This window comes from Bos grunniens, chromosome 14, assembly GCF_055505025.1.
Source record: "Bos grunniens cultivar Pamir isolate PY7600 chromosome 14, Bosgru_T2T1.0, whole genome shotgun sequence".
Lineage (NCBI taxonomy): Eukaryota > Metazoa > Chordata > Mammalia > Artiodactyla > Bovidae > Bos > Bos grunniens.
Window position 1 is genome coordinate 27,547,395 of NC_141178.1, and position 12,516 is coordinate 27,559,910.

The 12,516-nt window shown below is 40.6% G+C and overlaps 1 protein-coding gene across 19 annotated transcripts in view; it reads right to left on the reverse strand.

Moving 5' to 3' along the window:
- SYBU (syntabulin) overlaps nt 1-12,516 on the reverse strand; it is an 88,225-nt gene that overhangs the window by 50,855 nt on the left and 24,854 nt on the right. For 11 of the 19 annotated variants that reach the window (XM_086335369.1, XM_086335368.1, XM_086335365.1 and 8 more), the window contains 2 exons: nt 9,124-9,321; nt 6,561-6,620 (listed from right to left, as the gene is read on the reverse strand). In XM_086335369.1, the coding sequence (XP_086191495.1) occupies nt 6,561-6,620; nt 9,124-9,321 (258 nt within the window). The remainder of the gene's footprint in view (nt 1-6,560; nt 6,621-9,123; nt 9,322-12,516) is intronic. The other 8 variants (XM_086335375.1, XM_086335373.1, XM_086335363.1 and 5 more) reach the window with 1 other exon arrangement.

Consider the following 12,516-nt stretch of genomic DNA (forward strand, 5'->3'; position numbering starts at 1 on the left):
GTCTGGTCTCTGCTGGGGAGAAGAGGCAGACTATACAGCAGCTCATCATAAAACATTTTGTGCTGATTCCTGGGGGGGCATTTTTTCTCTCAGAGTGAAAGTTTCAGAGATCCACTTCAGTATCGGTGCAAAAGCTCCTGTTTAAGTTGACAAAACCTAATGATCATTGTTTATGAAACTATTAATGACACACAGGGTGGCACATTAAACACTGTGACAAGTAGAGAAAGAAGTAATCATGATCAAGTGGAAAACTCTGAAGACCCTCACATCCTTTGATGTTGACATCTTCATGGTTTATTTTCCTGATCTGCATCCAAATAGCCTCCTGTGTTCAATTTTCTGTATTTCATTGAAGTTACATTGAGGGTCATTGATTTGGTTAGCAGCAGCCAGCATAATAAGTATAGGGACTGTATCAGATAATCTATAGGGCTCCAAAGATAATTTTTTTAAAAATCCCTGTCTTATATCAACACATCTTTCTCAATTGTCATACTTCCCTGTTACAATTAAAATTTTTCCTTTGAAGTTGGACCTTACAACCAGTGTGGTAGTTAAGAGTCAAAAGCAAAACTACACTGTTTAGAATCCATTTACAGACTGTGACCTTGCATGAATTAGCTTCTCTATGCCAGTTTCTCCATCTGAAAAAGAGGGGACAATGATACCCCCTTCTCACACTGATATTAGGATTAAATGAGTAAAGTCCTTGGAATTTTGCCTGGGACAGTTAAGTCTCAATAAATATGGGCTACAACAATTTTTAATCAAATTTCAGAGTCATGCAAGCACACAATTACATCTAATATAGTCTTCCAGATATGTTTAGCATCTGAAACAGACTAAAGACTTTATTTGAGATTGGGCTTTGCTGCTGAAAGACTACAAGCTATTAGAAAAGCACTGTCTGCCAAAGAATGCAGAATGTTTCCATAAAACCCAAATCTCTTTTAGCACTAAAATTTTAATTTTTCCATTCTATGAAAATATTTCTAAAATGTTTCAGGAATTTTCCTGCCTTCATACACATAATTTTCTGTCAACTACACCATCACAATGACTCAGTCTGTTTCTAGAACATTAAGTATTGCATTAAGTGCTATAAGAAGCCTCTCATGTGGTGCTAGTGATAAAGAATGTGCCTGCCAATGCAGGAGATGCAAGAGATGCGGGGTCAGGAAGATTCCCTGGAGTAGGGAATGGCAACTCACTTCAGCATTCTTGCCTGGGAAATCCCACAGACAGAGGAGCCTGGCAGGCAACAGCCCATGGGGTCACAAAGAGTCAGATACAACTGAGCACACATACACACACAAGTGCTACAAACATTTAATAGGCTGTCATGCTTTTTAGTGGTCTTTTGTTTGCTTTTTACATATTTTCCCTTTCATATTTTCTCTTTCCTCATTGTCAAACCATCATCTGTCAATCAACTCACGCTCTCTCCAGTGTCCTCCAATAGCAAACACTCCTCTTGTTTTATATGAACTGGGAGAACATGACATGCTAGAATTTTGTTTTAATAAACATAAGTTCTGTGTGATAGTTTCAAGGATATTCCTTGTAAACAAAGTGCAAGGAATCTCTGATAGCTATTTTAAGAGCAACGAATGACTGTTATTAACATTTACTAAGGCATTGTTTTCTGCCAGATGGAACGCTGGGCATCTTACATTCTTTAATCTGTTTAATGGACACAATAACCCATTCTAAAGATGCCAAACACAAAGTTTCTGGAAGATAACAAGTAGTTGAAGAGTGCATTGTTAAAGAGGTGGCATGAAGCTGTGAGCCTGGTGTACTGGATTCCTGAGTCTGGTGGTTAGTCAGGTATCCCTGCAGCCCCACCCCACCCATCCATTCACACTTTTTCCCCCAAGAAACCACAAGCTGGGTAACCTGCGGAGAAGTGTAAGCTAAGTTCTTGAGTGTCCTCTTTGTAGTCAAGTTATTGTAAGAACATATGCCCCGCTCACGCCCCACCCTGTACATTGTCCCTTTTATTCGACACAACTAACTTTAAAGCGAAAGGGACGATGCCCCTGATAAGCACGGGAACACCTGCGGGCCGTTGGCTGTGTGTGAAGGAGCCTCCGTCTCCTTAAGCCAGTGTTGATTAATCATCAGTCCAGTTGGTGCCTTCTGAGTTTCCTAGCAAATGCCTCTGAAAGTGGGAAATCATCTTTTTAAAGTCACCCATCCTCTGTTACTGTGGTGAGGTTATTACAGTTCATCTGGCCAGGTTTCTGATTTCAATAGCCTGGGTGGTGTCTGACGACAGGGGAATACTAACTTACTCTGAATTCTGATGGTGGCGGTGACATCTTTCAAATGTAGTTTTCAACATTTCAGTTTCTAAATGTGGATTTCTTTTCAGTTATAATGACCCTAACCATTTGCTCTTGATCTACCTCCTTAAACGGCAGGTTTTTTTTTTTCCTCCCTTTCACTTTTTCTAATTATTTGTTCAAATTGTGTAGTTGTTTCCTTAGCTCTCCCACAAGCCTTGTATAGGAAGGATTTAGTACTTGCATTTGTAGAACACTGACACTGGGTCTTTTTCTCCTTTGGGTTAAGATGCTCCCCACGTAGACAATCAAGCATTAAAGGCGGCCCAGGAAAATCATTTAATGTTCTAGTGCAGAAATCCAATTAAAACTTTCCTTTCTGGGTGACAACAATCTCATCAGGAAAACTGACTGTGGACTAAAATCAGGATAAGCATCTGAGAGAAGGAATGCTAACAATGTAGATCTCTCAAAAAGTAATGGGATTGGCATATATACACTACTATTGCATGTGTGTGTGCTAAGCTGCTTCAGTCTTGCCCTACTCTTTGTGACCCTATGGACTGTAGCCTGCCAGGCTCCTCTGTCCATAGGATTCTCCATGCAAGAATACCAGAGTTGATTGCCATTTCCTACTCCAGGGGATCTTCCAGACCCAGGGATGGGACCCACGTCTCTTATGTCTCCTGCATTGGCAGGCAGATTCCTTACCACTAACGTCACCTGGGAAGCCCGTACACTACTATTAATACACGTAAAATAGATAACTAAGAAGGACCTACCTACTCTACAGCACAGGGAGCTCTACTCAGTACACTGTAATGACCTCTACGGGAAAAGAACCTAAAAAAGAGAGAGAATATATGTATATGTACTGGCTTCCCAGGTGGACCAGTGGTGAGGAACCTGCCTGCCAGTGCAGGAGACATAAGAGACGAAGGTTCAACCCCTGGGTCAGGGAGACCCCCTGGAGGAGGGAATGGCAACCCACTCCAGTATTCTTGCCTGGAGGATCCCATGGACAGAGAAGGGGAGGGGGTGGCTGTAGTCCATAGGCTTGCAGAGTCGGACACGATTGAAGCAACTTAGCATAGCACAGCGTGTGTATGTACAACTAATTCACTCTGCTGTACAGCAGAAGCTAGCACAACATTGTAAATCAACTATATTCCAATAAAAATGAATTATTATAAAGAGGTCCCTACAGCATGCCTTCATTCCCTTCCTTTTAATCTGTACTATAGCCCAGCTTTATTGTACAGTTTTCTGTCTTGAATGATAAGGTCCCCAAGAGCAAGAATGATGCTGAGGTCATCTCTGCCTATCTTTCCCATACTCCTCCCACACTAAACATCATTCCATTCTCATTGAAGGATTTACTGCACACCTGTGTCATGACAGACATCGTATTAGGCTCTAGAGATACAGTCTTGAACGTCTGCTGAGTTGACTCATGAAAACATGAAAAAGGCAAAGCCATTATCCAACTGACTCCAGGGTTATTTTCTTTCACTGTTTGGTGGCAATTTTTAATTAAATCTGAATAGGCATTAAGTGATAGAAGCCAAAATGACAGAAGGCGCACTGCCTCCGAGAAGGTCCAGCACGAGTCCTGCCTAGAAGGCAAGGCTTCCATGCTGTGAGTGCCGTGGTGCCCTGCTGGGGAGGTGCGGGTGTGCTCAGCTTACCTTTCTAAGCCCTTCCTGGCATCCCGTGACACAGTTCCCTTCTCCTTCTGCATTAGGTACCCAGCCAACATTACTATGGAGCTTCCCAGGTGGCTCAGTGGTAAAGAATCTGCCTGTCAATGCAGGAGATGCAGGTTCGATCCCTGGGTTGGGATGATTCCTGGAGGAGGGAATGGCAACCCACTCCAGTATTCTTGCCTGGAGAATCACCATGGAAAGAGGAGCTTGGTGGGCTACAGTCCATGGAGTTGCAAAGAGTTGGACATGACTGAGTGACTAAGCACACACACACACACACACATACAACATTATTAGTTCTTATCTGAACAACCAAAGGGGCATTTCAATAACTCCTTTCCAAGGTGAACAGCAGTTTCCAGAATCTAGAACAACAGACCTAAAATTAAATGCGCCCAGGTTAATGTTAAAGGGCCCTGGAGCATCTGTGTAGGAGACTAATTGCTTGCTATTTTAATAAACTGGTATTGGTTCTAATGAGTTGATTTATTTTAAAAAAGTAGAGCATACATCAAGAGTGGAAGATGAGTTTAGGCTGAGGGGAGATGGTCACCTGGGGCTGTGGAGGAGGTGGAACATTTTAATAACCGGTGAGCAGTATCTTCTTGTGGTTTCACGACAGATTCTCTGCATTTTATAGATTTTGGAGTAACCCAAGGCCCTTGTGTCTTGGGTTTCTCTCTTCTTAGTTATGAGACTGACAGGTTTATTCTGCTGAAAATTCAGAGAGCTATAGGTCCCAGTGCAGACTGCTTTAAATACAAAGAGCTTACCGTACAGACTGGAGAAGGAAATGGCAACCCACTCCAGTATTCTTGCCTGGAGTATCCCATGGACAGAGGAGCCTGGCGGGCTACAGTCCATGGGGTCGCAAGAGTCGGACATGACTTAGCGACTAAACCACCACCACCACTGGGAACCAATGGGTCCCTACAGATAGGGACCCATTCAAAAGCTCAAGCAATGCCTTTTAGTGATGACATTAGGAACCTCAGGCAACTGAAAAATACACTTTAGAGACCCTTGTGACCTTGATCAAATGCAAATAAATCAAAAGATCCTGAGGTCAGCACTGCTTAGGTGATTAAATCAGAAGCAGTTGACAAAGGTGCTATTTCAGGCTCTGCCACTGGGCAGGGTTATTAACTAGGAGTTAAAAATCCTAATAAAGGGGGCCCATAAAACCCAGAAATAGTATGTGATATTTTGTGCATATTTTTCTGGAATATGGGTCCATGGCCTTCAGGATTCTCAAAGGATCCATTATTATTGAAACAGCATGAAGAACAACTCGTGTTTCCTTTCTTTCCTCCTTCCTTCTTTTCCTTCCTCCCTCCCACTCACTCCTTGTTAGTCTTTTTGTCTGTACTTTCTACTTAAACATCCTCAGCAAGACAAGTAGCTGATATTCAACACGTATCTTCTGTAGGAACCAAGACTTGCTCAGGGTGAATTCTGTGCATACACACAGGGTTTTTAACCTTCATTAAGATATGATTATTCTTATGATGATTATTGAAACAAGGCTTCCCCTGGGCCTTAGCAGTGAAGAATCCGCCTGCAGTGCAGGAGACACGGGTTCTATCCCTGGATCGGGAAGATCCCCTGGAGAAGGAAATGGCAGCCCACTCCAGCATTCTTTCCTGGAGAATCCCATGGCCGGAGAAGCCTGGAGGACCAAAATGTGTATGGTCACAAAGTCAGACACGACTGAGTGACTGAGCATATGATGACCACTGAAACAAGGAAGGGCACGGGTAGTCTTGAAGTGAAAGTGAAAGTGTAAGTCACTTAGTCGTGCCCAACTCTTTGTGACCCTGTGCATTGTAGTCTGACAGCCTCCTATGTCCTTGGGATTCTCCAGGCAAGAATACTGGGGTGGGTTGCTGTGCCCTCCACCAGGGGATCTTCCCAACCCAGGGATCGAACCCAGGTCTCCTACATTACAGGCAGATTCTTTACCAACTGAGCCACCAGGGAAGGCCAAGGATAGTCTTAACTTAGTTTAGACTTAGTTTGTTTAACTTAGTTTGTTCTTGCTGCACCACACTCGTGTCTTGTTTCACTGTTTACTTGTATAGTCACCACTGTAAAATGTTTTGAGGATGAGGTGGGGATCGGGGGAGGTGCTGCTGCTGCTGCTAAGTCATTTCAGTTGTGTCCGACTCTGTGCGACCCCAGAGACGTCAGCCCACCAGGCTCTGCTGTCCCTGGGATTCTCCAGGCAAGAACACTGGCGTGGGTTGCCATTTCCTTCTCCAACGCATGAAAGAGAAAAGTGCAAGTGAAGTTGCTCAGTCCTGTCCGACTCGTAGAGACCCCATGGACTGCAGCCCACCAGGCTCCTCCATCCATGGGATTTTCCAGGCAAGAGTACTGGAGCGGGGTGCCATTGCCTTCTCCGTCAGGGAAGGTGGTGGGTGGTGAATAACAGAAGTGAAATAATTTCAGGTTGCATTCAAATCCTACAACATCTTCACAATAAAAATCTATTTTTTCTTGGCCACCCCCAAAGCCGACACTCTTTCCTGCAGCATTTTACATTCTCAATGCCATAGCCTACCTTTGCTGTTGAGGTTAACCAGTGTCGACTGTGCCCTCGATACACACCGGACCCTGTGTGCTAGGAATACAAAAAGAGGATGACAGGGCTTCTGTTCTTAAACTCACATCCTGTATGCCGCAAGAAGCAGAATCTATTGGTGACTGCTCCCAACTGTCTAAAAGAAAATTGAGAACATTTCTCCAAGGAAGATACACGAACAGCCAATACGCACATGAAAAGGTGCTCGTCATCTTTAGCCATCAGGGAAATGGAAATCAAAAGCACAATGAAATACTGCCTCACACTCACTAGAGTAAGTATAACCAAAAGGATAGACAATAACAACTGTTAATAAGGATGCTGAGAAACTGAAACCCTTAGACATTGCTGGTGGTATGTAAGGTAGTACAGCCATTAGGGAAAAAAGTTCGGCAGTTCCTCAAAGGGTTAAACATAGAGTTACCATATGACTTAGAAATTTCAGTCTTAGGTATACACCCAAGAGAACTGAAAGTCTGTATGAAAACTTGTATGTGACTGTTCATGACACCATTATTCACAATAGGTCAAAAGTGGAAACAACCCAAATGTCCATCAACTGTGAACGGATAAGCAAAATGTGGTGTGACACCACACTAAGCCAAGATGTTAATAATAGAAGAAGCTGGAGGTAGTGGTATGAGATATGAGATATCGTAGGGGATATGAGAACCCTGTACTGGGTGCTCAATTTTTCTGTACATCCAAAATTTCTCACCAAAAGTTTACTTTAAAATGTGGTATATTCATACAGTAGAATATTACTGAGCCATAAAAAGAATGATGGGCTAGTGCATGAACCTTGAAAACATCATGCTAAGCAAAAGAAGCCAAACACAAAAGGCCATAGATTATACAATGCCATTATACGTGATGTCCAGAACAGGCAGATCAGACAGAGGGCACGTAAGTCGTTGTCAGGGGCTGGGAGAAAGGAAGAGTGGACAGTGACGTCTCATGGGTATGGGGCTTCTTTGGAGGGATATAAAAGTGCCCTGAAATTGGACAGTGGTAATGTTTGTACAATCTTTTGAATATACTAAATACCATGGAAATGTACACTTTAAAGGGGTGAATTTTATAGTATGTGAATTATATCTTAATTTTTTAAAAGGACAGCCGAGCTGGGGAAGAGAGGAAGGACATTCTAGTTTCTGAATACACAAGGTAATGGTTTATTTCTTGACCATAATTACATTTGGATACAACTTAGCGACTCAATAACAACAATACAATAATTATATGACATTCTTGAACACACTGTCTCTGTCTTAAGTATATAAAAGAGCATAAAAGGCATAAAAAGGGGTACTTAACATCTCTTTTATAATATCCATCTTTCTCCTATGCTGTCTTCTCCACTGTGTATCATTTCCTTTCTTTTTCATATTATACCAAAGCAAAAGACAACAAATTCATCTTGACTGACATTTACCAGGAACCAATAGGAAATAAAGGATTTCTTCCTCACACAGTTTAAATTTTGCTCTCAAATTAAACGGCATTTTTTCTGATTGACCAAAAGCAAGATGAAGAATAATTCATTAAGATATGCTCTGCATATCAATTCTTCATGAAGAACAAAAGCGGAGAGAGATGGAAGTGGATGTAGGACCTCCCAATGGAAGCAGACAAGGACCAAGCTTTGGCTCCATTGAAATAAAGCCACCTACAGCTCCTTGCACAATAATGTCATCACCAAACAAAAATTAGAAGACAAATGTAAGGAATGGAACTCATGCAAGCCATTAATCTGTCTTTTCAGGCTCATTAATATGTATAGCACAACTGGTGATATTGAAGAAAATGACAATATTATAGGGGTTGTCTCTCAATGCCAATATTCAGGTCCTTTTACTTTCAAGTTATAGCTTTAGTTTGACTAAAACTTTATTTGCTCATACACTGTATATATTTTTGAGATGTAAAATACTTATTGTTATATTGCAAATTCTGAGAACTGTTCTGAAGTTCATGGCATCTTATTCACTGTAATAATGATCTCCATTTCATCTCAAAGCTTTTACTATTTTGTCATTATTGAACATTCTATATATATACATAAACACACATACACACATATAGCAGCATACTCATATTTCAGTCTTAAAAAAGCAAATAAAATAGCTAGGTTAGCAAGCACTCCCAGCCTTACAGATCTGCCTCAAGATAACCTGTTCTTTTCACAATCTGTGCATAGTTTAGATGGTACTGAGTAATTTCTTAGTATAACTTATGCTAGATTTAATTATATAGTTTAAATGTCTATTAGACCATTCAGTTAACATTTCTTCAAATCGCCTCCCTTTTTAACATGTCTTTATAATAGACACATATATCACTATGCATTCTCAATTAACAACTAGTATAGAAAATATTCCACTCTCTGCTCTATCTCTTTTTGTAGAAAAAAAAAAGATATTTCTGGGTACTAGGCATTAGTGTTCCTCATCCTGATATCCAGGGGCTTCATTTCAAATTTCACTTGAAACCACTCCAGTCATATTGCTCTGATAAGAACATGAAGAGTAAGGTCACTTACCTGGCTTTACGAGGCCTGACTTCGGTTCCTTCTTATGTCGCGCTGACTGGAGGCTTCCCTCACCAACCATTCCAATTGTGCATTTCTTTCTGGTACAGTCTTCATCACTTCCAGGGCAAAAGCCAATGGGGCTGTTCCCAGCATCTGAGGGCGTCTTCACAGGCGATACTGACTGGCTACTAGGGCAGCCTGTGTCATCTGGAAGACAGGAATCGACGAGTGTTTAATGAGGAGGAGGAGATCAATGATGGTGCAGGGGAGCCAGGCAGTGAGCCATGCCCACGCGCACTCACACGCACATACTCTGCTCAGGAGGCACAGGCTAACTCCTGTGGATGACTTGCCTTTTATTTTCCATATTCTGGCCAATCACATTAACAAAGGAAATACCAACGATCAAAGAATAGATTCTAAGGCAAAACCCTGTAAGACTTTTGGATCACAAATATTTCTGTGACATTCTTGTTGTCCAAACCTAAATTATGCCTGTTGTTTAAGACTTTAGGTGGTATACTGCTGGTTCATATTCATCCACACATTTCTGATGGGGTTAGTAATAAAACGTTTGTCAGAGCAATTCAGAATTATTGATATGAATTCTTCAGGGTTGTCTGTATTAGGAAAAAGTTGCTTGAATGTTATTGACCACACCCAGTTTTCAATTACTGGACCCATCAGTTGGTTGCCAGAGTTTGAAAGAGAAGGCAGCTGACTTCAGGAGTTCAAGGAATCAGAAGACAGTGATCCTGTTTTATCATCGAACGCACCTATCCAAACCAAAAGGACATCAGTCAGATATCTTGCTGTCAGGGGTAAATGGGCAAAATAAAAATAATACTCAAATTAGAAATGTTCCCTTAACTCTCAAGCTATATATTAACTACCATAGTTATTAATGTAAGTTAATATGCATAATACGCAGTGACCTTGTAAATACTTATTAAGCAAACAAGAAAGTTACACTGCTGATTCCTTTAAGTTCTTTCCATATCTACTAAATGTTTATAATGGTTGATTAATTCATTAATACTGTGTTGAGGAGAAATGTATGGAATGTAAAGCCAGTCAGCATTACTTAAAAGTATGTCTACTCAAAATAATCAATTAGTGGTAAATTTTCATTGCTGAAAAATTCTCTATTATATGGAAATATTTTGACAGCAGAGCTATTTTAGTAACTAAGTAGGCAAAAAAATGAATAGTACTAATGAATACTACTAAATGAATTTGGTACTAATAACTTTTAGGACTACTATACTTTTATAAATATTAAAGGAACTAAAATAATTTGCCATCTATCAAAGGCTATCATAAAACTTCATGGCTTGAATGAAGACAGAAACAGAACTAGGACTGAATAAAATATACTGGTTGCCTGAATTAACATGACTAGATAATCCATCTAAAAAGTAATTGCCATTGCTTCATTTTTGGCCTTTATTTCAATTTTTGTTATGAAATATCCCAGCTACTAGAACAAAGTGAACTTGGCATTAGTAAAATGACGTATCCTTTTAGACTTTTGGACATAATAGTCTATATCGGATCTCAGTGGTCCATTTCTAGAAGTAAATGGTTTTTAGTGCACCGTTCATACCTTCTGTCTTTGCTGCTCTTTTAAATGTGCTATGTTCTTCTTGAATTGAAGAAACTGTGGCCCTGAATCACAAAGTGATGAGAATCCTCTTGGCTGCTACAGCTCAGCTATTTCACTCTTGTCCCTGGCTTCTTACTTTTGCCTGTCCCATGCTTCAGTCCAAAGAAATCTGAGCTCCTTTCTTAAGGTGCAAAGACAGATTCCAGTACTTTTATGAGGCTCAACAGGTCTGCCCATGGCCTCAAGAGAGCCTGGTTCCTGATTCCTATCCCAAAGCAGATAAACCCAAATGAATGAAGTCTAATCATCCAAAATTACCTGTTGTCTTTAAAAGTATTTCCTTATGAGTCAGTTCCATAAGTTACTTCTTTTGAAAGAGAGATGGCCCAAATTAACAAAAAGTCATGCTTCAGATTCTCTACCCTCGAAAGCAATTTTTCTTGAGAAATCTGACTCCAAGGGACAAAATTAAACAGTTTCCAGTATTGAGAAACACTGTCAAAACTGTAATTTAAATAGATAGAAAACGAACACGCTTTGTTTGGTTCTACTCTCATTTAGCCAGAGTTAAACAAGAAGGAATGTGTGCATGCCATGTTTTCAGTACTAGTCATTTCAAGGACTACATGTCTGATTAAAAATTGGGGACTAAAATTATTCAGAATGGTAGCAGTTTACGGAAGGCAGTAGCAATTTTTCACCTGGCATGTATGTCTCACTTGCCATCAAAATTTACAGCTGTTATCTCCAGGGCAGGGATTGAGAAGATGAATACTTGAATAAATTTTTAACTTCAGGTACCTCATACAGCATTTGAATCACCACCTGGTAAACTAGTATTCATTTATCATCTCTTAACTGTCTGGTATTACACTTCATTTTGAGGGGGAAATGATGGGAATATGAGACATCCTCTTTCATTAGTTAAACAAATATATATCCAGTCTTGGCACTGAATCAGCCACAGGAATGTACCCAGCCCCCATACTGATAGAGCTTATAAGCAAGTAAAGGGAGTTGGTAAATATCTCTCCCAGTGCATAGTTCTTGTTAACTAGTAAGCCTGTTAAGGCATATCCACACCCCAGAAAAACTGAGTTATGAGAGAAGCTTGGGGTATTTGCCTGTTTTGTCTAATGGAACCAACACTGACAAAGGAATCTAGTTTTGGAAAGGCCGGGGCCATTAATTTTCCTACTGCAGAGACTACACTTTAAGTTATGCAAACTAAGACCCCAGCAAAAACAACAGAAATTCAGTACCAGAGTCAACTGGTTAACTGTGGCACTTGAGGTGTTTTCTTCTGCACAGCACTGAAGAAGTGGTTCAACAGGTCTTGTTTTTTTCAACAGGTCTTGTTTAGGGCCCTTTCTTTCCTCCCCTTCCCAATCCCTCCTCTTCCTCTCTTCCTTTTTAACTTCATGATCATAGCTGGAAGCAGACCACCAGTCCAGATGAAGATAATATTCCTTTCCAGAATTCTATGTAAAACAGTCTTAGTTCACATTTATTCCAAGATTCTAAGAACAGTCCAATTGATGTTCTTTGGTTGTTCAAGTCTAATCTCACTACATGCCAAACTACATGTGGATCCAGCACATAATAGATTTCTTTATTAAACCTACTTCAGTGAAATACTTCATGCCTTCTGTTTCCTGCTGCTATTTTGACTGTTAAATCTGTCTTGCAGAATTACAATTCTCATTACTTATGTTAGTATAAAGGAATTACCAGTGGCAGAAATTTCTAAGAGGATACCACGAAGAAACTGTTTCTGGGCAGGAAATGGCAGAAAT